Source organism: Schistocerca americana, chromosome 9 (assembly GCF_021461395.2).
Source record: "Schistocerca americana isolate TAMUIC-IGC-003095 chromosome 9, iqSchAmer2.1, whole genome shotgun sequence".
In the NCBI taxonomy this organism is placed as follows: Eukaryota; Metazoa; Arthropoda; class Insecta; order Orthoptera; family Acrididae; genus Schistocerca; species Schistocerca americana.
In genome coordinates this window covers 126,807,155-126,831,792 of record NC_060127.1, presented here as the reverse complement: position 1 = coordinate 126,831,792, position 24,638 = coordinate 126,807,155, and the positions used below count along the sequence as shown (strand labels likewise).

Here is a 24,638-nt window from a genome sequence, read left to right as displayed (position 1 = left end):
AGTCGCACACAGACGCAATACATAACTTCTCTTCTTCAGAAACGCTTCCCTTGCCACTGCCAGTCTACATTTGATATCCTCTCTACTTCGACTATCATCAGTTTTTTGCTCCCCAAATAGCAAAACTCCTTTACTACTTTAAGTGTCTCATTTCCTAATCTAATTCCCTCAGCATCACCCGACTTAATTCGACTACATTCCATTATCCTCGTTTTGCTTTTGTTGATGTTCATCTTATACCCTCCTTTCATGACACTGTCCATTCCGTTCAACTGCTCTTCCAAGTCGTTTGCTGTCTCTGACAGAATTACAATTGGATCGGCGAACCTCCAAGTTTTTATTTCTTCTCCGTGGATTTTAATATCTACTCCGAATTTTTCTTTTGTTTCCTTCACTGCTTGTTCAATATACAGATTAAATAACATCGGGGATAGGCTACAACCCTGTCTCACTCCCTTCCCAACCACTGCTTCCCTTTCGTGCCCCTCGACTCTTATAACTGCCGTCTGGTTTCTGTACAAATTGTAAATAGCCTTTCGCTCCCTGTATTTTACCCTTGCCATCTTCAGAATTTGAAAGAGAGTATTCCAGTCAACATTGTCAAAAGCTTTCTCTAAGTCTACAAATACTAGAAACGTAGGTTTGCCTTTCCTTAATCTAGAATCTAAGATAAGTCGTAGGGTCAGATTTGCCTCACGTGTTCTACGGAATCCAAACTGATCTCACGTGTTCTACGGAATCCAAACTGATCTTCCCCGAGGTCAGCTTCTACCAGTTTTTCCATTCGTCTGTAGAGAATACGCGTTAGTATTTTGCATCCGTGACTTACTAAAGTGATTGTTCGGTAATTTTCACATCTGTTAGCACCTGCTTTCTTTGGGATCGGAATTATTATATTATTCTTGAAGTCTGAGCGTATTTCGCCTGTCTCATACATGTGTAATTATTACGACCAAATTCCGGTTTCATACTTCTACACCTGATAGAATGGCCTCTTTGTGCTAGCACTGTTTCACGGACGGGTACAAAGAAGATGGCACATGTTATTCAAAAGGTACACTTAATATTCATGCAATATGGCTTCTTTCGGCTGTTGAGTGCACGTCAAATTACTGTTTACTCCATAAGTAAGCAAGAAGGATCGTAGAAGAGAATTTTCCGCTAGTTAACACCTCCAAAAACCCCAGTTTACTGAAGCACACATAGGGGTGGAAAACTCCATTCTCAATAAATACTCTGTCCCACAGTTAACAGTCTTTAGTACCTATAATCGGTAAGTACGTGTGCCTCTGTACAGTAGAACTGTCATCTGCTACAGTGACGCCTATCCCATCTGATGCGACTTCCGCTGTTGCAGCCGAGGTGGTGGAGATCCCGCGCGGCTACCACCACGTTCCCGGCTATGGACTCATCAGGCTGTCCCGCATCTTCAAGCCGTGGGCGGCAGCCAAGAAGACCTGCGAGGACGAGCGGGCACACCTGGCCGTTCCGACAGGCCACCAGGACTACGACGGGCTGAAGCAGATCTTCGCGAAAGTAAAAGGGGTTTCGTACGCCTACCTTGGAATCACAGATCGAGCCAAAGAGGGTGAATTTGTAGACATACATGGTAATACCGCTTGCACTTTTAGTATGTATATTTGGATTTTCTGTTGTTTCGATACAATACTTACACATGCAGTTTCAAATCCCGTGGTTCTTCATTGTTTACCTTGGTGTACATTCGTCTTTTATCGAGTGGCTATAATTTTTTCACTCCGAGTGGGTGCAGAATACATTTTCTATCAGCGCAGATTTCTTCAGATTTTATCAAAATAAAATGGTACATTGCGTGAACTATATCACATGAAATGCACGGAGCCTGTGGTGTGTTGAAAGATGTCATCAGATTGCTGCAAACTTCCATACTCATATACTTGACTTTTGTGCATGTAACACGTTTCAGCACTAACGGGAAACACTTATTTGTCTGTGGATGTGATCATGCAGTGGCTAAGACACAATGGGTGCTGTGAAAGCCATCGTACGATTTCTGAACTGTAAGTTTAATGCAAACGCCGGCCGGGGTGGACGAGCGGTTCTAGGCGCTACAATCTGGAACCGAGCGACCGGTACGGTCGCAGGTTCGAATCCTGCCTCGGGCATGGATGTGTGTGCTGTCCTTAGGTTAGTTAGGTTTAAGTAGTTATAAGTTCTAGGGGACTGATGACCTCAGAAGTTAAGTCCCATAGTGCTCAGAGCCATTTGAACCATTTAATGCAAACATTTCAATGAGTGTCACACTCGTCAGGTTATGGTGAAGTGTAAAGGTTGTGGTGTCACCGCCAGACACCGCACTTGCTATGTGGTAGCCTTTAAATCGGCCGCAGTCCGTTAGTATACGTCGGACCCGCGTGTCGCCACTATCAGTGATTGCAGACCGAGCGCCGCCGCACGGCAGGTCTAAAGAGACTTCCTAGCTCTCGCCCCAGTTGTACAACCGACTTTGCTAGCGATGGTTCACTGACAAAATACGTCCTCATTTGCCGAGACGATAGATTAGCATAGCCTTCAGCTACGTCATTTGCTACGACCTAGCAAGGCGCCATTACCAGTTACTATTGATACTGAATCATGTACAGTCAAGAGCGACGCTCATCATTAATGGATTAAAGTATTCCACCAGCTACGTCCGTTTTTCTAAATTCTAATTTCCTTGTCCTGTTCCAGACCTCACGCCAGCCTGCGTGAGGTACAACGCGTGCCTTTCGGCCTCCTCTAGTAACCCGGTGTTGGCTCTCCTGCCAACCAAAACAAAGATATTGCGAATTTCACTGCATTTATAGACAGGCGTGAGTGGCGCCGCCCCCCCCCCCCCCGTCCCCTCCCACCATGCCACGGATGGTAAGGCTCCCCAGTTTGCGGATCACTTAAGAAGCAGTCTATATGGGTTCACTCTGACTCGAGATCATGAAGACTCTTTGAAAGTGGGACATGGAAACCGTCCACCGGCTTCTAGCAAAGACGACGAAGGATTTTTTCACTCGTTGAAGGACCTACTGAAACTATGCAGCAGTGGAACGTAACAGCCTCTCACAGCTGATACACTGGGTAAATGCAGTGTTGGCTCGCAGAATGTTACGAGGAGAAGTTTGGCGTGTTTGCCCCAGACGAACACAGATGTCATCAGCGGCAGAGTACACTTTCGGCAGTGTGTTTGATTTTGGGAGCAGCAAGTTGCTGCGTCCAGCTAGCGCCTGTAGGGAAAGCGTAATAGAGGAGTCTATAGAAATAAAGATGCATGGGATGGTGAGGAGTCTGGAAGTGGCTGACAAGAGGCGATCGGAGACTACCGAGAGGGCACGGCCTCTGAAGACGGGCTGCCCCCAAAGCAGACCAGTCCCCAATAGAACGACGGTTCGTACCACGCCGTGCTCTGCTGCTGTTCTCTCGCCAGTGGGCTGTCATTGCCTGCCTGTTAACGTGGATGTCTCTTAGGGCTGCTAACTACTCTGCTCCAGAATTCTTTGTGATATGGTTCTCTGGACAACGGTCTTAGCTTCGAGTTCCTTTCGGCTACTGGCACTTACTGTATTTTGTGAACTCCCAGTGTCACTTCTGTAGTAATACAAACTGTGCGCTGAAGTATATTTCTTACACCTTAGTGGGTGTAACAAGTATGACACTCGTCGACTTGCTGAGGTATGTAAACACTGCAATCCTGCTTTAAGACCGAGGACTTGTCTATTCTCTCTTCTCTGTTTATTTAAATATGCTAGGCCTAACACAAGTGAAACCGTGTTCTATTCTCGTAGAGCCAAAGTCTCTGCACGTATACATAATGTTACGACTCGAAGAGCTCCCAGTCAGTCAGCTTCTCTCCCATTCTGTATTTCAGTAGTACCGTCTATCAGAAAACTTTAATGAGCAAATTACTTATCACTTCATGTGATACATCTGTTACCTTCTCTAAGTGTTTGATGTACCAAATATTTCTTACCTTTGGGCAAAGTAACTGCGCTCTAACTGTTAACGTGTTTAAGCATAATTGGCAACAGTACGGTACAGTAACTTCTCAGCATGAAGCTTGCACGATTGTTAGCCTGCAATTGACTCGACGGATGTTCACTGCGCCTGAAATGACGATGGCGAAATGCTGGAGACCTGGGCAGACCAGACTAAACTGAAATTGATACATGACCCAAAGTTGCCTGCATCATTTAACAGCGGAAGATGGAAACGAGGATATAATCCAGATAACATCTTTGTCTCCGAAAAGGTATCCCTGCAAACTGTAAAGCAAATCGAGGACCCAATTCCAAGATCGCAACACAGAGCAATAACTTGCTGCATTACTGCAGTAATCAAATCAGATGTAATGCCCTTCAAGAGACGCTTCAATTTCAAAAAAGCTCATTGGGAACTTTTCACAGAGGACCTTGATAAGGAGGTCCTGGAAATTAAACCAGAGATACAAACATATGAAACTTTTATAGACCTTGTCAAGAAAATCTCTCGTCGGCGCATACCTAGAGGGTGCCGCACCCAGTATATCGCTGGACTCAATGGTAGCAGCAAGGAAGCTCTGAAAAAGTATGAAGAACTGTATAATAAGGACCCCCTCTCAGAGGAAACTATCCAGGCAGGTGAGGTACTGATGTCTGGTATCTCCGAAGCGAGAAAGGAAAAGTGGTGCAACCTCCTACAAGAGACGGACATGAAGCACAGTAGTAGGAAGGCATGGAAACTGGTCAAAAGTCTCAACAACGACCCAACAGAACCACAACCAAATTACAGTGAAGTTACACCTGATCAGATAGCTCACCAACTACTCATGAACGGAAAAACTAAAAGGAAGATCAGGAATGGCAAAATTAAAAGAAAATTGAATGAGGAGATTAGCTTCCTAGCTCACCCGTTCTCCATTCAGGAGCTACAAGATGCCATCAAAGATTTGAAAAACAATAAGGCCGCTGGCCTCGACGATCTGAGATCTGAGCAAATTAAACATTTTGGACCGGGAGTACAAGCATGGATCCTAGAGCTAATGAATAACTGTATTATAACAATGCAAATTCCTAAACTGTGGAGGAAAGCCCGGGTTATTGCGTTACTAAAACCAGGGAAAGACCCAGCTGAAGCTAAAAATTTCCGGCCTGTCTCACTGCTTTGTCATTTATTTAAAGTGCTGGAGCGAATGATCCTCAAACGCATAGCTGATTATGTGGACAAAGTCCTCATTAACGAACAAGCTGGATTCCGACCAGGAAAATCATGCTGTGGCCAAATCCTGAATCTCACACAGTACATCGAAGACGGCTATCAGAGAGGAGAAGTAACTGGGGTCGTATTCCTGGATCTGTGCTGCATATGACACAGTTAACCATAAGTTGCTTACCCAGAAAGTGTATAATGTCACTAAGGACTACACCCTTTCTATGTTCGTGCAATGTATGCTACAGAACAGACGCTACTATGTAACCTTACAATCTAAAAACAGCCGATGGAGGACACAGAAAAATGGATTTGCACAGGGCAGTGTTTTGGCTCCAATATTATTTAACACCTATACCAATGATCTTCCCATCAGCCACCAGACACGAATGTTCATATATGCTGATGATGCAGCAGTGGCCACACAGGACAAAACCTTTGAACAAGTGGAGGAGAATCTCACAGGAGCCTTAACAGAACTTGCTACCTATTACGACGGCAATAATCTCAAACCAAACCCCAGTAAATCACAAGTATCCGCCTTCCATCTTAGGAGCAAACAAGCCAAACGGAAACTCCGAGTCATGTGGCAAGGGGAAGAGCTGAAACATACAAACAGCCCAAAATACCTGGGGGTAACATTGGACAGAGCACTTACTTTTAAGCAGCACTGTCACAACACTAAAAAAAAGGTCTGTGCCAGGAACAACATACTGCGGAAGCTAACAGGTTCATCGTGGGGAGCTCAACCACATGTTTTGCGCACCACAGGTCTGGTGCTGAGTATCTCAGCTGCGGAATATGCGGCACCAGTTTGGAGGAACTCTGCCCACGCTAAGCAAGTTGACGTCGCCGTAAACGAAACTGTACGTATTGCCACAGGATGCCTCAAACCAACTCCCACAGACATTATTTACCCCATCATAGGCATAGCACCACCCACTATCCGCAGACAAGTAGCCGCCGAGATCGAAAGATCAAAACAAAAGAATGATCCTCGACACCCGATGTATATGCACCGAAAACAACGTGTCCGGCTGAAATCCCGCAGGAGTTTCATGGAAACTACTGAAGAGCTCGCCACCAAGCCCGTCGCAAGGCGACTATCTCTCTGGGAAGAAATGGTGCCACACTCCACAATGGAACTACTTGAGGAGGGATCTGCAGGATTTCAACTACCTTTTACAACTTGGAGGTCATTAAACCGGCTGCGCACTGGAGTAACTGGGTGCAAATCAAACCTATTTAAATGGGGTTACAGTGATAGCGATAGGTGTGAATGCGGAGCAATACAGGACTTGGACCACCTACTGATCTGCCCTGATATGTCTATGACATGCACTAAAGATGATATTTTGAAAGTCAATGACAAAGCAATCTATGTTGCTAATTACTGGGAAGGGAAGATATAATTGGTGCATCCGGACACGGAAGAAGAAGAAAACTGCGCCTGAGAACCGAATTCAGACAGACCATTGGTACACTGCTCTAAACCGCCATCAGCTCTATATGAACCAAACAGTAACCTCATACTACTTTTGTTATAACGTTAACAATTGGAAAAAGTAGCTCAAGTAGGAAGTATGTAAGCATACAGAAACATACCAGTGATCACATGCTACTAAGACAGGTAGACTTCATGATAATAATAACAGCTAGTCCAATACCTTCTTAGTAAAAATGTAGGATGGTGTTCAGAATGTGTATTTCTCATATTCGTGTGTTTCGGAGACCCAGGAGGATATTTTATGGTTTCACTATGTGTCACACGAAGGAGAATAGCCTGAAACAAGCTGCTTCACTGGAGTGTGCTCACACTCCGTGTACGATGCGTCATGATGGCATTTTGACGTGTTACCGACAGGACTGAGGCAGAGATTATGGCGGTTCTCCACTGTGGATCGCCATGTCACACGAATGGAATAGAATTCTGTTGATGGTATGTGGAGAAGTATGACCGTCGACTGCATGACTCTCACAAAAAGGAGTACAGTTATCTCAGTATCTCAGAGAACTGTAATAAAGTTGCAGCATATCTTGCGTACAAAAAAGAAAATTATAGTTAGGCTCGAAATGGAACAGTCACGGTTGCAAAGTTATTTTTATTTAAAAATAATGTGTTTTGCTGTGGTTAAGCACCATCAGACTAGGTAAAACTGTAAAATAAAGTTTATTGTGCTGGCTATCAAAGCTCTATGTCAAGCACGTACACATGAAACAGTCTGGCGGAAAATCCCATCGGAATTACTAAAAGGAGCGATGCGGACCTTTGAACGGCTGGAGCAGCAAATAGAGCACATGCGTACATCATATTGTTCTAGATGACAATCAGCTAGGTGGTCGAACTGGCAACGGCACTGGAATTCTGGTGACTCGCTCGATTTTCATCCAGATGGTCTTAAGTGCATGTGGTCGAGTTTGAACTTAGGTAGCCAGTGCATTGAATTTCATGTGACAGTTTTATATAATCTGATGGTGCCTAACCATGGCGAAGCGTGTTACTTCTACATAAAAATAACTTTGCAACAGTGACTGCTGTATTTCCAATATAACCACAAAAACCGGCTGGTGGATACTATGAAAACTATAGATGTCAGGTATGCATTCCTATTGGTGGATGAATTTCATATTTAGGCAGGTAAGACAGGGCAGGGTTCCATAAAGTAGAAAAATTAGAACTTTTCCTGTGAAGCAGAAGCTCAAAGTGAACACCTCTGCCAACAATATCACGTTACCCATAATATGGGACACAAAAGAAATTTCGTGGTGAACGCACAGCGGGAATGAGATGTCAGGATGAAAACCTGTATCTGACGAATGGTACTGCAGCCGATGGGTTTAATTAACTCACGTGATAAAGCTAGTAACCCCACTGCAGATAAAACAACAGCTCATCTGGGAAGCATAAGTTTGACACATGGATCATGTCCCCCTACATTTCACATATTTGTGTCGTATTTTCCTCGGATCGAGGAGAAATTTATCTGTACACCAGTTAAGCGCCAATAAAGACATAGAAAGCACAGAATGTAATGATATGTAATTTATCTAGTTGTTGTTGTTGTTGTTGTTGTGGTCTTCAATCCTGAGACAGGTTTGATGCAGCTCTCCATGCTACTCTATCCTGTGCAAGCTTCTTCATCTCCCAGTACCTAGTGCAACCTACTTCCTTCTGAATCTGCTTGGTGTATTCATCTCTTGGTCTCCCTCTACGATTTTTACCCTCTATGCTGCCCTCCAATACTAAATTGGTGATCCCTTGATGCCTCAGAACATGTCCTACCAACCGATCCCTTCTTTTAGTCAAGTTGTGCCACAAACTTCTCTTCTCCCCAATACTATTCAACACCTCCTCATTAGTTATGTGATCTACCCATCTAATCTTCAGCATTCTTCTGTAGCACCACCTTTTGAAAGCTTCTAATCTCTTCTTGTCTAAACTGTTTATCGTCCATGTTTCACTTCCATACATGGCTACACTCCATACAAATACTTTCAGAAACAACTTCCTGACACTTAAATCTATACTCGATGTTAACAAATTTCTCTTCTTCAGAAACGCTTTCCTTCCCATTGCCATTCTACATTTTATATCCTCTCTACTTCGACAATCATCGGTTCTTTTGCTCCCCAAATAGCAAACCTCCTTTACTACTTTAAGTGTCTCATTTCCTAATCTAATTCCCTCAGCATCACCCGACTTAATTCGACTACATTCCATTATCCTCGTTTTGATTTTGTTGATGTTTATCTTATATCCTCCTTTCAAGACACTATCTATTCCGTTCAACTCCTCTTCCAATTCCATTGCTGTCTCTGACAGAATTACAATGTCATCGGCAAACCTCAAAGTTTTTATTTCTTCTCCATGGATTTTAATATCTACTCCGAATTTTCCTTTTGTTTCCTTCACTGCTTGTTCAATATACAGATTGAATAACATCGGGGATAGGCTACAACCCTGTCTCACTCCCTTCCCAACCACTGCTTCCCTTTCATGCCCCTCGACTCTTATAACTGCCATCTGGTTTCTGTACAAATTGTAAATAGCCTTTCGCTCCCTGTATTTTACCCCTGCCACCTTCAGAATTTGAAATAGAGTATTCCAGTCAACATTGTCAAAAGCTTTCTCTAAGTCTACAAATGCTAGAAACGTAGGTTTGCCTTTCCTTAATCTAGAATCTAAGATAAGTCGTAGGGTCAGTATTGCCTCACGTGTTCCAACGTTTCTACGGAATCCAAACTGATCTTCCCCGAGGTCAGCTTCTACCAGTTTTTCCATTCGTCTGTAGAGAATACGCGTTAGTATTTTGCATCCGTGACTTATTAAACTGATTGTTCGGTAATTTTCACATCTGTCAGCACCTGCTTTCTTTGGGATCGGAATTATTATATTATTCTTGAAGTCTGAGGGCATTTCGCCTGTCTCTTACATCTTGCTCACCAGATGGTAGATTTTTGTCAAGACTGGCTCTGCCAAGGCCGTCAGTAGTTCTAATGGAATGTTGTCTACTCCCGGGGCCTTGCCGGCCGCGGTGGTCTCGCGGTTCTAGGCGCTCAGTGCGGAACCGGGCGACTGCTACGGCCGCAGGTTCGAATCCTGCCTCGGGCATGGATGTGTGTGATGTCCTTAGGTTAGTTAGGTTTAAGTAGTTCTGAGTTCTAGGGGACTGATGACCGCAGATGTTGTCCCATAGTGCTCAGAGCCTTTACCCGGGGCCTTGTTTCGACTTAGGTCTTTCAGTGCTCTGTCAAAATCTTCGCGCAGTATCATATCTCCCATTTCATCTTCCTCTAGATCCACTTTCCTTTCCATAATATTGCCCTCAAGTACATCGCCCTTGTATAGACCCTCTATATACTCCTTCCACCTTTCTGCTTTCCCTTCTTTGCTTAGAACTGGGTTTCCATCTGAGCTCTTAATATTCATACAAGTCGTTCTCTTTTCTCCAAAGGTCTCTTTAATTTTCCTGTAGGCAGTATCTGTCTTACTCCTAGTGAAATAAGCCTCTACATCCTTACATTTATCCTCTAGCCATCCCTGCTTAGCCATTTTGCACTTCCTGTCATCTCGTTTTTGAGACGTTTTTATTCCTTTTTGCCTGTTTCATTTACTGCATTTTTATATTTTCTCCTATCACTTCACAAACTCTGTGATGCATGTGACAAATATCTTAGTATTCTTGTCGCGGTGTTTTAATTTTCTCAACGAATGATCTCGGCAAAACAGTGTGAAGTAAAATTATTACTGAAGTACTTTAATGTACGTCAGCTTCCAAAATGTCGTTTTGCTGCTAGGTTTATTTTGTGGTTCGATTGTAATGTCTGTTGCAGTACTTACGTTATGATCTACGTTTTTGTCTGCCGTAAGCCTGTACCTTACTAACACTCCCGTACTGCACCAGGTCGTCCCGTGTCGGGTCTGCCATCACTACCTAGTCGGCCCCACAGTGCAGACGACGAGGACTGCGTCATTTTGGACAGAGACGGATTCACGGGCGTCGTGTCCTGCCAGAACCCTGCGCCGTTTTTCTGTGAGCGCCGGCTTTCGGTGGGCGTACCGGACAGCTACGTGTGGATCGAAGACGCCGGCCGCTTCTACAAGGTGCACACGGAGTTGAGGGCCCACGCGCCGGCAGCCAGTGCGTGCCGCTCCGAGAATGCGACGCTCGCCGTCCCCGACACGTCGCGCCGCGCCGAGGCAGTGCTGAGCCTCTTACAGCCGAAAACCCAACTCTACCTGATAGGCTTCACAGATAAAGCCGTCGAAGGTGACTTCATTACTGAAACAGGTTCGTATGTTATATACTTCTTGTGTATTTCCATCAGCTCCTCGAAACATTACATGCGAAGCAGATTAATGTTTGTGATCAGGTTTATCACTATTTACCGGTTCTTTCCCGATACCTACATATCGGAATGCAACACTGAAAGCCATTAGAGTTCTTTACTACCGCTGTTGCCGGAACTACTCCAAGGTGGCAAAAGTCGTGCGGTAGCGATACGCGTGTATCCAGATGGAGGCAGCGTCGCTTACTCGAGATATAAAAGGGCATTTCCTCTGCTGTTTCTTTGTACCCTGGAACTCTGGGCAACTTTTATTTGCCCCACCCTGTTTATTACTCAACTATCTGTAAAGCTTACCCCTATTTTTCAAACATTGGAAACTCTAGGATGGAATGGTATAGTAATGAATTAGAGAATTACCCCTTTTTTCGCAAAATTTCAAAAATGTTGCACCATTTTACATTGTCGAATGCTTTTTCCAGGTCAACAAATGAACGTGTCTTGACTTTTCTTTGGTCTTACATCCATTACCGACCGCAATGTTGGAACTGTCTCTCTGGTGCTTTGACCTTTCCTAAAGCCAAACTGATCACTAGCTAACACATCCTTATTTTTCTTTTCCATTCTTCTGTGTTTCTTGTTAGCAAATTGGTTGCATGAGCTGTTAAACTAATTCTGTGATAAGTCTCGCACTTGTCAGCTGTTGCAATCTTCAGAACTGTGTGGATGGTGTTTTTGTGAAAGTCAGATGGTATTCTATTCGCCAACATAAATAATCATTTTGTTGCCACTTCCTCCAATGATTTTAGAAATACTGATTGGGTGTTATCTGTCCCTTCTCCTTACGTCTTCCAAAGCTCTTTTAAATTTGGTTCTAATACTGGATCCCTTATCTCTTCTACATCAACTTTTGTTTCTGCTTTTGTCCATCATAGTTTTTTTTGTTTTCTCGGAAGCCCACGACTGTGAACATAATGGGCTTGTTTATAAACAACTTTTCTGCTACCAGTCCCTTTTTCCTTTATTCATATTTTACATAACGCATTTTGGTAAAAGATTCCCATGTGCATGTGTGTGCTTCCTTGTACTATGCCATTTTTAAATTTTATCCATGTATGAGGTTCTGCTCTATGTGTTGTTTTTTTTTTTTTTTTTTTTTTTTTAATGCAGTCTGCCAGAGTGTCTCTTGAATTTTTTGCAGCCTGAGTATCTAACCGTGGAGCATTGTGGCCTGCCATGTTTCCCTCCAGGGTTGTTATTTTGGCTTGGTGTTTCGGCCAGTGGTAGGGGTAGCTGCCGAGAGTCACGGTGGGCCACAAGGTCGGCATTTCCTGGTGGTGGATACCGTCAGACAGCAGCTGATCCGTCATGCAAATCAGTTGCTCCCATGCCCTGATGGGGTCTCATCATTGCCGCTTTCTGGTGAGCTGAGTGGCAAGACTGGTCACAAGGTTGTTCCAGAGGTCGGCTCCCACTTGTGGAAGCACACCTTCCATTCCATCCCGATTCACAGCATAGCTATAGTCCCATCGCCTCCAGCCTGAGTCCTTATTATGCCTCATGCCTCTGCCTACTGGACTGGAGTCGATGGATTTCGAACTGCCCCCGACTTTCTACTTCTTTCCCCTTTCCCTGACATGGGTACACTCGTCCTCGCTCTCACCAGTGGATCCGCCACTGCCCCAGCCTCCATATCCCCACACCTTTCTGGCAGAGCATGTGGCACCGACATTGCCTCCTTCGGTGGTCGGACCTCGTCTGGTTTTTGCAGTCCGCGAATGACCATTTTCGGCCCTGCATGGCCTTTTCACGGCGGAGAGATATCATACTCCTGCCAGGGGACATTCCAATGATGGCAGGTGAAACGTTTACATCTCCGGCAACTGTAAGCCAAGTGGATCAATGCTTATGCCAAATTCAACCACTAAAGACCTTGCCCTGCACTTCGGCTGAGTGCTGTTATTGTGTGTTCAGTCGTTAACCACTTGCATGAGCTGTGGGCTGAGTAATTTGCCGTGCACATCTCTACAAGGTTTCGAATGATCTGTTTTCCAAAGATCAACCTCCACAGCAAGTTCGTTTTCTCCTACAGGATTCTGTTACCCTCTTGTCACTGAGCCACCATTGGCTTGTGAAGTAACTGCAATGACAGTGTCGAGCAACAGCATTGTCTTCCTGTTCATATGCTAAAAAATAAGAAAAAGAAGAAGGAGAAGAGGAACAAGAATAAGAAGATGTAGAAATATATTACTGCCAATTGTGTTCGTTTGGGAGGAATGAAACGTACAGTTCAAAATGTATAGCCACATGTTTAATTTGAATGAAGGGCTATTCCTGGAATTGTAAATTCCTCTAGATTTTCCCAAATGGAGTTGCAGTTGGCACACTGGCAACATGCTCTGATCTGACTGAATACAACCATGAGTTTTACAAAGATCTGACCATGTCAATGGACAGGAAATAAAATCAAAGATGGACCATATAATTACGTAGAACTTAAGTTTTGCATTATATTTCCTTGTTTTGAAGTTTGGTATGTTTCATATGTGTGAACACTATTAATGTATATCCTTAAAGTAACTTGCCATGGATTCTTTAAATCAGCAACAACATGTTTGTAAGATAATGTGATGAGACTGTATGTTTCTTCTCAATCTGTCGTACGTGTACCTGTTGATTAGAATCTTTGATGTCATGCGAAGATAGCAGCAAACTTTACAGTTTGATATGGCATATTTGGAAGTAGATAGTATTTTAATTGAAGTTGTAGACATCCTGAATGTGTACTATTTTGTCGTGAGATGTATGTATCGCAATTTGAACGCTGTCATTCATCTACACTGAATCCAGTTTGTGCCTTTATATCACTCACACTAACGACAATAAAAGTACAGATTGCTGCAACGCATTTGGCAGCTATCATGTATTCTCATCTCTCCGGGATGTATAGCAAGGTTTAATACAGCAAGCATCTTCTTCCACAGTGAATACATTCTATTGTTTATTTCACTGACTGCGGAGTGAAATAAACAACTTTGTTAAAATTCTCTAAGTGTCTCTCACTGTAATTCATGCTTAACAATTATATTTTTATGTAGAAAGTGGTTATGAGTAAACGAGCAAGGCGGTACTTGAGGCAACGAGCGGTTCTAGGCGCTTCAGTCCGGAACCGCGTGACTGCCACGGTCGCAGGTTCGAATCCTGCCTCTGGCATGGATATGTGTAATGTCTTTACGTTAGGTTTAAGTAGTTCTAAGTTCTAGGGGACTGATGACCTCCGATGTTAAGTCCCACAGTGCTCCGAGCCATTTGAACCATTTTTTTAGGCAACACTGTGTCATGTATTTTAGTTGAACAGCCGAAAATTTTTGCGACGCTATTTATGTTACCTCTCAGATTCAAATGATGAAAGTACCAGAGGTAGTAATATAGTTTGTCATGACTCCACAGTTTTCTATTTCGAACAAGCATTTTACCTAAATACCGGTTGTATGGTCATTACTTAGTGTTAATGTACATTTGATTTTCGTTGTGCATAGAATGGTGACCGTTTTAAATATTATTCATGAATAAGTATAAAAATCCCACATTATTGATATTATCAGATCAATTTGTACTTCAGCAGACATACTTGTACAAAATTACATAGCCTCAATACTACACACTTTTCAAACTGTCATGTACTACTTTCACTGCAGCATGACTTTCGTCATGAAATTATAGCTGAACCTAATGGCTGGCTGTAATCATTCAGGGATAGTACAAAATAAGATGCATTAATTACGATCTTTTCAGTTAACCCTAGTAATAACATGTAACAGATCCAACTGGAGGTAAATTTTAGCTTCACGATTGCTTTCAACCGCAGTCATGGCTCTTCTACATCTACATCTACATTTATACTCCGCAAACCACCCAACGGTGTGTGGCGGAGGGCACTTACTAGACACTGTTTAATTTCTGGCTCATGTAATTATATCTTCAGTTGCCTCCAGCCAGCACTTACGCGGATGACACACGACAGCATGCCAGTCGGATTTGTGAGTATTGTCTTTCTCCAGAAGAGGGTGTGCTGATTTGAAACTTCCTATTAGGTTAAAATTGTGCCAGACCAGGACTCGAACTGGGCCTTTCACCCGAAAATGGCCTTCTGACTCTGCAACCCAGACATGACTTACGGCCCATGCTCATAGCTTTAATTCTTCCCACATAACATATACCATATGTCTTAGCTACCCAACTACACAAACGTTCTCCCACATAACTTGCGGTCTAGTATGTCAAGCAGAAAGGTTATTGTGGAGCAATGGCTTACATTTAGGCTAGGGGATTACTTTACTCTACACTGGTGTGTGTGCTAGTTGGAAACTTGCTATGAGATTAGAACTGAAAGCTGAATTGGGATTAAAACCTGCAACCTTTGCCTTTCATAGGTAAATGTTGTGCTGTGCAGGCACTACTCGTGACCCAGTCTCATACCTTTAATACTGAGATAATTTGCTTGTATCAGTTGTTGATTCATTTGCCTGTGAGAAGCAAAGGTTCAGGGTTCAAGGCTGCTCTGGCACACAGGCACGTCACGGCTGAGTATAAACTCACTCGGGAAATAATCCTTTCAGCTGTGGCTAAGTCGTTTCTCTACAATAGCCTTCCTTCCAGGACTGCTGTTCCCACAACGTGTACAGAACTTTGGTGAAGTTAGCACGGTAGAACAGAGGTATTGGTGGATAAAAAGATGTGAGGGTGAGTCACGTTCTGCCTGGATAGTCTTACTAGTTAAACATCTGTGTGTGAATGGCAAAGGTACCTGGTTCGAGTCGTGGTCCCGGACACAGTATTAATATTCTAAGAGGTTTCAAAACAAAGACGAGATTTCATGACACCTTCATTTATTCTGAATGGGCTATAAATCAATATATATATGAGGAATGTTAAATGCTTTATTACTACTATGATGATTTCCACAATTACATTGTATGTTATGACCTTGTTTACGTTTTACCTATTTTGATTGTAATAAAATGTTGAAGAATTTTCTCTGATATGTAACTCTCATGTCTTAGAATTTGTATCTGCTGCTATCCTTCTCCCCCTCCCTCCCTCACCCTTCATTCCCTTCCCCCCTCTCTCTTGCCTGCCTGTGCCACTAGTGTGTGTATGTGTGTGTGTGTGTGTGTTTTGTGCAGGCTGGGTGTGAGAGCTGGCTGAGGAAGTATTCATAATGTGTCACAGGAATTCCGTCTTTTTCATAGCAGGTTTATGCCCCAGTGATATTTTGTGTCATATCTGAACATATTTGTAGTGTCCATAGCTTTTTTATTTTTCACAGGCAGGCACCTAAAAGACATGGAATTTCAAGTGTGGAAGGCTGGTGAGCCAAAAAACAAGACCCGAGAGTACTCCGAGGACTGCCTGGCGCTGTCGGACACGGGCTTCTACGACGACGTGCGGTGCGACCTGGAACTGCCCTTCGTCTGTGAGATAGTGCCCATAAAGTGAGTTGACATCCCCGGAACACAGGTATGAGGGTGCGACTCTCTCCTTGCTGCATACAAAAATAACGTTGTGGAAAAAAGCAGGGAAAGGAACGAAGGCCTCAACAATCTGTGCAACTGAAATACGACTAAATATTTCTCATTTTGCCCTAGCAACTGTCAGTTTGTTCTTAACCACTTTAAGAATGAGCTATGCCATTTCGTTTTGGTCTTCGAGCAGAACACTTCGCTAGTGTGCTGAGAAATGCATTTGTTGCTTTATAAACAGTTACATCCTGCACACACATTCTGGACGGCAGATGTCATTTCTTAATAGCTCTGCTTGTGCTGGGTTTATGCATGATTGGGAACATATTCGTTTCCTTGGTAACAATTAACAGAAGACGAAAGGTGCAACAATCAGCAGTGCTCAACCACATGAGGATGCATAAGGCAATGGAAAGCACTGATGCAGAAACGTATAACGCATACCAATAAGAGATATGACTCGTAATTGAGAAACAGTCTCCATTGGTAAAACATCCATGATTAGTCTCCCATTCGGACCCGGTAGGGAACTACCAAGGAAGGGATGCCAATGAGAAAAAGCTAGAGCGAACATAAAAAAATGAGTAACATTCTATAAATTTGAGAATAAAAGCAAAATCTCGTTCTAGACCTGCTGGGAGTCACTGAAATCAATAGGGGTGAAATCAACGACTTCTTGTCCTATGAATATGGGTAATACAAAGAGCAGCGGAAAATGGTGAAACAGGAATAAGATTTGGCAAAAATAGGAACGTAGGGCAGAGATGGAGTGACTACAAACAGTTAAGCTATTGGATTATTCTCACTATAATGGACAGCAAACCAATGTCAAGTACAAGAGATCAGATATACATAGTGATGTAACAATTTAGTGATAGTAAAGGGTAGACTTGTGGCTGAAGAAAGTCGTACGAATTATCATGTGAAAGCATTGTAGTAAAGAATTACAAGCGAACGGGTAGGAACAGTTGAATTTCTTTAAAGCTAATATACTGCTATAACGAATACCACAATAGGCTTTTCAAGTGAAGAGGACTGGACATATCTAAAAACAAAGTTGCAGACAAGTATAGATACAAAGAAGTTAAATGCAAAGGAATGTAGTTATTAAGGGCATCAGGTGACACATCAGTTCCACTGATGCAGGGTGTTTGGCAATCTCCTGTTAGATAGAGGTTGTAGAGTGAACTTAGAGGATCAGGTTTTACATAGGCACCCACGTCTGGAAACGATATCCACTGATGCTACAGAGCTAAGTTGTAGGTACTGGCGCCTGTATAAATATATCAGCTTGAGGTAAGATTCCCTGCACCTGTTATGAACGAGTCGAAAGTTATAAACGAAAATCATTCTGATACCTCTAACAATGTGCTGGTAATACTGTCGCTAAGACTGTGTGATAGATAACTTTCAGAAGTGGTACCATGGACGAAAACAAGGAAACGTGTCCAGCAAACATTGGCTCTAAACCAATGAGCTATGAGCACGCGTTCATCTTCGCTACATTGAAACACATCTCCTCTATTGAACAAGTGTTAATAGCTCTTAAGATATACGTTTTAGAGCCAATGTTTGCTGGACACGTTTCCTTGTTTTAGTCCATACTACCATCTCTGAAGGTTGCCTACTCTACAGTCTCAGCGACAACAGTACCAGTGCCTGTATTCCACTGTCGCAGATATAAAAACAGTTTTCACTTATTACTTTTGACTTGTCCCTTTCAAGTAGAGAGACCCTTACCTCAAATTGATACAATTATCCTTCTCCATGATCCTAGAGAGTTTGTAACATTATGAGATTCTCCCTGTATATACAATCCTTTAAAGACACTGGTGCCAGTAACTTTGACGATCTATGCCATGGTTGGATGACGTTTCCAGATATGAGGTTATATGTAATAGTTGATCTAAGTGCCCTTTACAACATCTAGAAGAATATATCACAAATTGTGAAACACCCTGTGTGATAATGTCGTAATGAGAAGTAGTAGGATAGCAAGGAGAATTCAGTTGAAGATAACGATCTTGTCACTTGTGACTCAGGTTACCCATTTGGGTGACAAGCAGTCGAGGTCAATTGAAGGTAATCGAGTGAAACCCCCGTGCCTGCTCCCCTCTCTTGCCCTCTCCTCTGAACCAACAAGAGCACATTAAAATTGTGGGAAACCCCTCCCATCCCCCAATCTCTCTGAGACAATGGAAGCACAATAAAATGGTAGGAAACCCAATGGACCAATCTTCCCGTCCTCTCTCTTGCCATCGTTTACAACTAACTAAGGCTGTGTAGGCCTCTTTTGATGAGGTATGTGCAACATGGGGAGAGGTTCATATATTTTATAAACAGTAATTCTACATTTATAAATAACAACCGTGATATAAGAAACTAATTTTATAGTTTATTATTAACAGTTTCTTTTCTGCAACACAGTTTTTCCAAGAACTTTTTATTATTTGTTAACAATATTTTCTTTTATTTACAAAGCTACTCCTATTTTTTTCTGATAACATATCTCATTGGATTGTTCTATCAGGCTATTTCCTGTACACAGTAACTTGCAAAAGTAATTTACGATGTATATGCTGTGGGACAACTGGGAAATCTGGGAAACTCCTGCAAGTTTTTTCATTTGGGAGAAAATAGAAAAAAACATGATAAGTTTTCAGAATTCTGGGAACTGTTTAAAATTCCGTGTATTTTTCATTGTTTTAGTTTTCAGTTAACTTTTTGGAATTTTGACTTGTAAGAACTGATACTCTAACAAAGAATTTTACTTTAGCCTGCTGCTACTGAATAATACTGCAGCAACAACAGACAAATGCAAGAAAAACTCCAAAATAAAACTTAAGTTGCAAAGAAAATGCTCCATTTACAACAAAAAAAACACAGTTTCCACATAAACGTCTGCCGACAGCAAAATTTGGCAAAGGAAAGTATTTAGGATAAAAAGTGTTCAACACTTCGTAACGACGAACATCTTTCGACGAGCATCCCCTCACAACTGTTTAATTTCCAACAGATTGCAGGAAAATATTGTGAATGGTGGTTTGAGAAGCGTTACTTTCAAAATAAGTTTCCTTTTATGCAAAATGGGTTGTGTTATGTGTAAGAATGTACAGTGAATTTCTTAAATCACAGAGCATTCAAAACTTAATACTTTGAGGAGCAGCCACTTCGCAAAATTTCGGATCCAGAAGACCAGACATTCATGTAATTATTTAAAATTTTACTGACACATCTGTGTCTGGTATTTCCCAAAGGATAATACAAGCAAAAAAAGATCATAATTCTTTTAGCTGTACATAGTAATTTAAACCATTAATTTTTTCTATTTGTGAGTTTGCGCTGCTTAACAGTGATCCTGCTGCTGGCTGACCACATCACATGTCCTATGCTCGGAATATCAGCTGTCATTGGCCATCGAGATCACGTGACGTGAGGTGAAATTGACGAAAACGCATCACCATATCGATTTCAACGCTTCGGAAACTTTCGTGCTGTGTTTGGTGGAATTCGTATTGATATTTATGTAACGCAGTGTACATTTTGGTGCACATCAAAGACCTTCCCAAAACGTCTTTTCTTTTACGTCTTTTAATTTTTTTTTCTTTTTTTTGCTGATTTTCATGTCCTAAAGGGCCGGTACGTTCTATGCCGGTGTATAAAACTTTTACCATTCAAAGGATTGATACGTTTTACAGTTCAGAGGGGAAGTATACTGTCAGTCAACACAGAAAAAGTGTATTTTCACCTCTGAGGAAGTTTGTTTTTAACCAGAAAGTCCCTAAGAAACCGTTTTTCTCCTCTGCCATGTATACATCCTGTAATCTTTTTACTAATTTTTGTTGATGTGTTACAGCTATTTTCTTGTTACACATGTATAGCTTTGTTTTATTAGCAAAGTTATATATTTCTGATGGCTTATAGTTATCTAATTCATGTTTGTATGATAAAGCTAGTATAGAGGAGAAGAACCTAAATGCTACATTTTCCTTCCATACAGCCTAACCGACCGTGGCCTTCACAGACTGTAATTACGTTCCCAACCTTGAACAGAAATACATAAATAGATCTGTCTAGTCACCCCCAACCTCTCAAAATCCCACCGTTCAGCCACAAGGAAGCAATCCCCTTGTGTCTCAGAACCACTTAGGAATTGAGCAACTGAATCACATTCTCTGCCATGGTTTCGACTACCTTCCGTCGTGCCCTGAAATGAGGAATGTCCTACCCACTATCCTTTCCATCCTTCCGATAATGATATTCCGCCGCCCACCCAACCTACACAATGTCCTTGTCCATACCTACACAACCCCTGCTCCAAGACCATTGTCTCATGGCTGATAGCCTTGTAATAGACCTGGATGCAATCCCTGTCCTATCAGTTCTTCCACCGCCACCTACTCCAGTCCAGTCACAAGAAACACCTGTCCCATCAGAAGCTACCTGTGAATCCAATAATGTGAACCACAAGTAAAGCTGCAACCACTGTGCTGCACTCTACGTAGGTATGACATCCAACAAGCTTTCTGTCTGTATGAATGACAACAGACAAACTGTGGCCAAGAAACAGGTGGACCACCCATTTACTGAGCACGCTGCCCAACATAGTATTTTCATTTTAATGACTCTTTCATATCCTATGCCATCGAGATACTTCCTACCAACACAGCACTGAGTGACATAATACTTAGGTCGATGACTTCTGTGCTACCAAACATCTGCAAAAGGTGCACTACTAAAATGTGTGTGGTATACCTTGACAGCATTATCTGATGCAACAGGCCTTGACAGCATCCGTAAACTCTTCTTACTCTTTGAACAGCATAATGGGGCCTGCATGAAAGACCAGTATGAACCTATACTGAAATATAATCCTATATGGAAAAGAAGCTGGCAGCAAGTGAATAACACCCGTTAATTTTGCTCGAAAATTCACATGAATTTTGGAGGTGTTGTTAAGCATTTAAGCTATTTTATACGAGAAGTGTGTTGCGAATCACTAGTGTCATTTAGCGTTTCATTTTGAAAATATGTAACCTGAAACTGAATTTAAAATTGTTATCTGTGTAACAACACGCAGAATCGCCAACAGGCAGTCGGGAGGCAGTGCTGGAGTCGAACCAGCACCAGGGGCCGTGGTCACACCGCCCAACATCACCGACGTCACCACATTAATGAAGCCCGAGCTGAGTGTCATGCTCCAGGCACAAGAAGACACGCTCGGGATGGTTGTACAGACCATCACTGATGGGGTCACTGGAGTAGTGATGACCAAAATACGGGAGACCCTGGAGACAAATGTGAACGAGACTCCTGCATTAACAGATCCTTAAAAGAAGCTGAGGGTAGGGCACAATTGCTCTAACAGGAGCTGGTCGAGAAATCTGATGGGCTCAAACAGTACCAGAGATTCGATAATCTCAGAAAGTTCAGGATTCCTGAGAACAGCAGAGAGAATAAAGATGATTAAAATATCAGCCTTGTCTGAGAGAAGCTAAGCTTGCAGGTGACACTGAATGATACAGACAGGTGTCATGGAGTTCGGCATAAGACGTCAGGATCTTCAAAACCTAGACTCAAAACAGTGATGTCTTACAGGAAAAGATCTGATACCTTCAAAGAGAAGAAGAAACTCGTAAGTCAGGTCTGACAGTATAGCAGGATCTCAACTCTCAAAGGCTAAAGCTTTTGAATACTTCAGTCTTGAGATTTTGGCTACAAAACACTTGGGGAAATGACAGCAGGATAATGGTGAAGACGGAAAATGGAGAAAAGATCAGTCTGTCATGCATTCGTTCAAATTTAATTTTAATACTAATTATATATTTTCTGTTCAGTTTTCATACTTCCAACACCGTTACACTCGTAGTTTCTTATTTCACTATTACTTCACTACTCTGACAGGGTTTTCATTCAGGCGATTAATTTACTGTCTTGCTTTTAGTTTTGCGCAGCAATTTACAGTGTCTCTGTTGTTACTTATCATTATAACCATTGATAGTTCAATTTGTTTTTATTCTGTTTAGCTTGTGTTCAATACCGTTGGGCACAAATTGTTTTAGGTCTGTTTAGTGAGTTGCTGTTCCTGACACTTGTCAGCTGTTTAGTAACCACTGCCAAAACCTGTTGGTCTCGGCCATACAATTTCCCTTCTCCCTGAATGTACCAGTGCTTTCATTTCTGGAAACCTGTGCTCTCCTATCACCCATCATGTTTTGTTCTCCCACCCTCACTGGCCCAGAGTGGATAACATCCAGCAGCGAAAATCTTTGTGAGCTTTGCACCTGAGTGCACAAAGCTACATATTGCACATGAAAATGTCCAATCTCTGCCAACTCATATTGAGTTATGTTACATATTTCAAGACGTACACATCCATGTAATATTTCTGTTGGAGACATGGATTAAACTAAGCATTTCCACAAGTGCAGTAAGCTTAAACAGCTACACCGTTAGAAGACATGACAGAGGGGTGGAATAGGTGCTTACAGGCGCTATGGTTAATCACCTAATACCTGATATGAGTCATTTACAATCCTCCTAAAGTAGTCAGGCTTACCTGCTTTGAAACTGCTCTTTCAAGTCTGGAATCGGTTCACAATCGGATGATTATAGATAGTGACACCAGCATATGTTTTTTATACAATAATCCATTCAGTGTGAAATATGAGCGGATGCTTTCGTCTTCAAATGTGTTGCTACTTCAGCTTGTTCTACTGTCACTGATATATCTCCAACAAAATCCTTAGAGTAATTTCTACCTCTCTGATATCTGCCCCTGGCATGTGTGTGCACGACTTAATTTTCAGATGAACTCACTGGAATATCCCAGAAGGGAAAAGCAACTGACAGAATACTGAGACTTCAAATGCATTAGTTTATCCAAACTTGCAACTGAGACACAGTAAATAGTGTGGGGGACATATTTCATTCTCTTCTCACGTGTAAATGAAAAACTTCATGGATTCACAACGAACTTACTCAGTTGTATGACAAATATGCTCCCCCAAAGACCATAAAAGTAAGAAGTAACCTGAATCTTGGATAACTGAAGAACTAAAACAGCTCATGAATCTCTGAGATGCTGCAAATCAGGCATACAAATTACACCCCATGCCTGAAAATCATATTGCTTACAAGCAGAAATGGAAAAGTTAGTCAAGCATGAGAAATTCAAAGCTCAGAAGTGGCCATACATTAACCGAGAAGAGCTGTCTCAAGGACAACACACATGTGTGGTCTCGGTATAGGCAAAGGAAAAACTGTAGCTGACCACATTGTCCCTAGTCAAAGAACTGAACCAGCACTTCTTACCTACACCCACAACTGAACCACAAACAAAACAGAGACTCATTTATTACTTCACGGGGCTAAACGACTTCAACCACGAGAAATTGTGACCGTCAAAAATCCCATCATGCGTATCAGATCAACATCTACTGGACACGATGGTATCACAGTCGAAACGACGAAGCTTACCACTGACCCATTTATGCCCACTATGAGGTATCTTCAACCCTGAGGCCTGGAAACAGGGACTGGTTAAGCCACCATCTAAATAGGCGTTGCGACAGCTCCCTCCAATTACCGACCTATTTACATTCTTCCTGCACTCTCTAATTCCTTAAAATATATACTCCATGACCGGCTAATAAACCACCTACCTACAAACAACCTACTAGATGAATACCAATCAGGCTTCCATAAATATTGAAGTATAACATCTGCAATAATGAAGATAACGTATGACCTGAATCTTGCCACGGATGCACAAGAACCAACTACTATGTGCTTCAGACTTCAGAAAAGCCTCTGACACTGACGTAGCATATTAAATTTCTTGCCAAGTGCAGTGCATTGCTTTCAATCATACGTGACATCTCCACAGTAATGTATTATGTCTGGCGCTGTAAAGTCACAATGCAGGCAGGTTGAAACAGGCACCCCATGCTTCATTATTAGGTCGTGCGCTCTTTTCATTGTACGTAAATGCTGCGTCATCACTTTTGCCCTACTGCAAATACCACATGTATACAGATGACCTCCAGTTGTATCTAAGTGCAAAACAAATAAATCTGAAGACTGCAATCAAGAACCTCAATACTGCCGTGTGTGCACTGCCAGAATGGACACTGG

At 42.3% G+C, this 24,638-nt stretch overlaps 1 protein-coding gene across 1 annotated transcript in view; it reads left to right on the top strand.

The window, feature by feature from the left end:
• The window catches only part of LOC124550933, a 181,014-nt gene that overhangs the window by 129,504 nt on the left and 26,872 nt on the right, over positions 1–24,638 (top strand). The window contains exons 4-6 of the mRNA XM_047125733.1: positions 1,358–1,609; positions 10,599–10,985; positions 16,310–16,475. Of these exons, the coding sequence (XP_046981689.1) occupies positions 1,358–1,609; positions 10,599–10,985; positions 16,310–16,475 (805 nt within the window). The remainder of the gene's footprint in view (positions 1–1,357; positions 1,610–10,598; positions 10,986–16,309; positions 16,476–24,638) is intronic.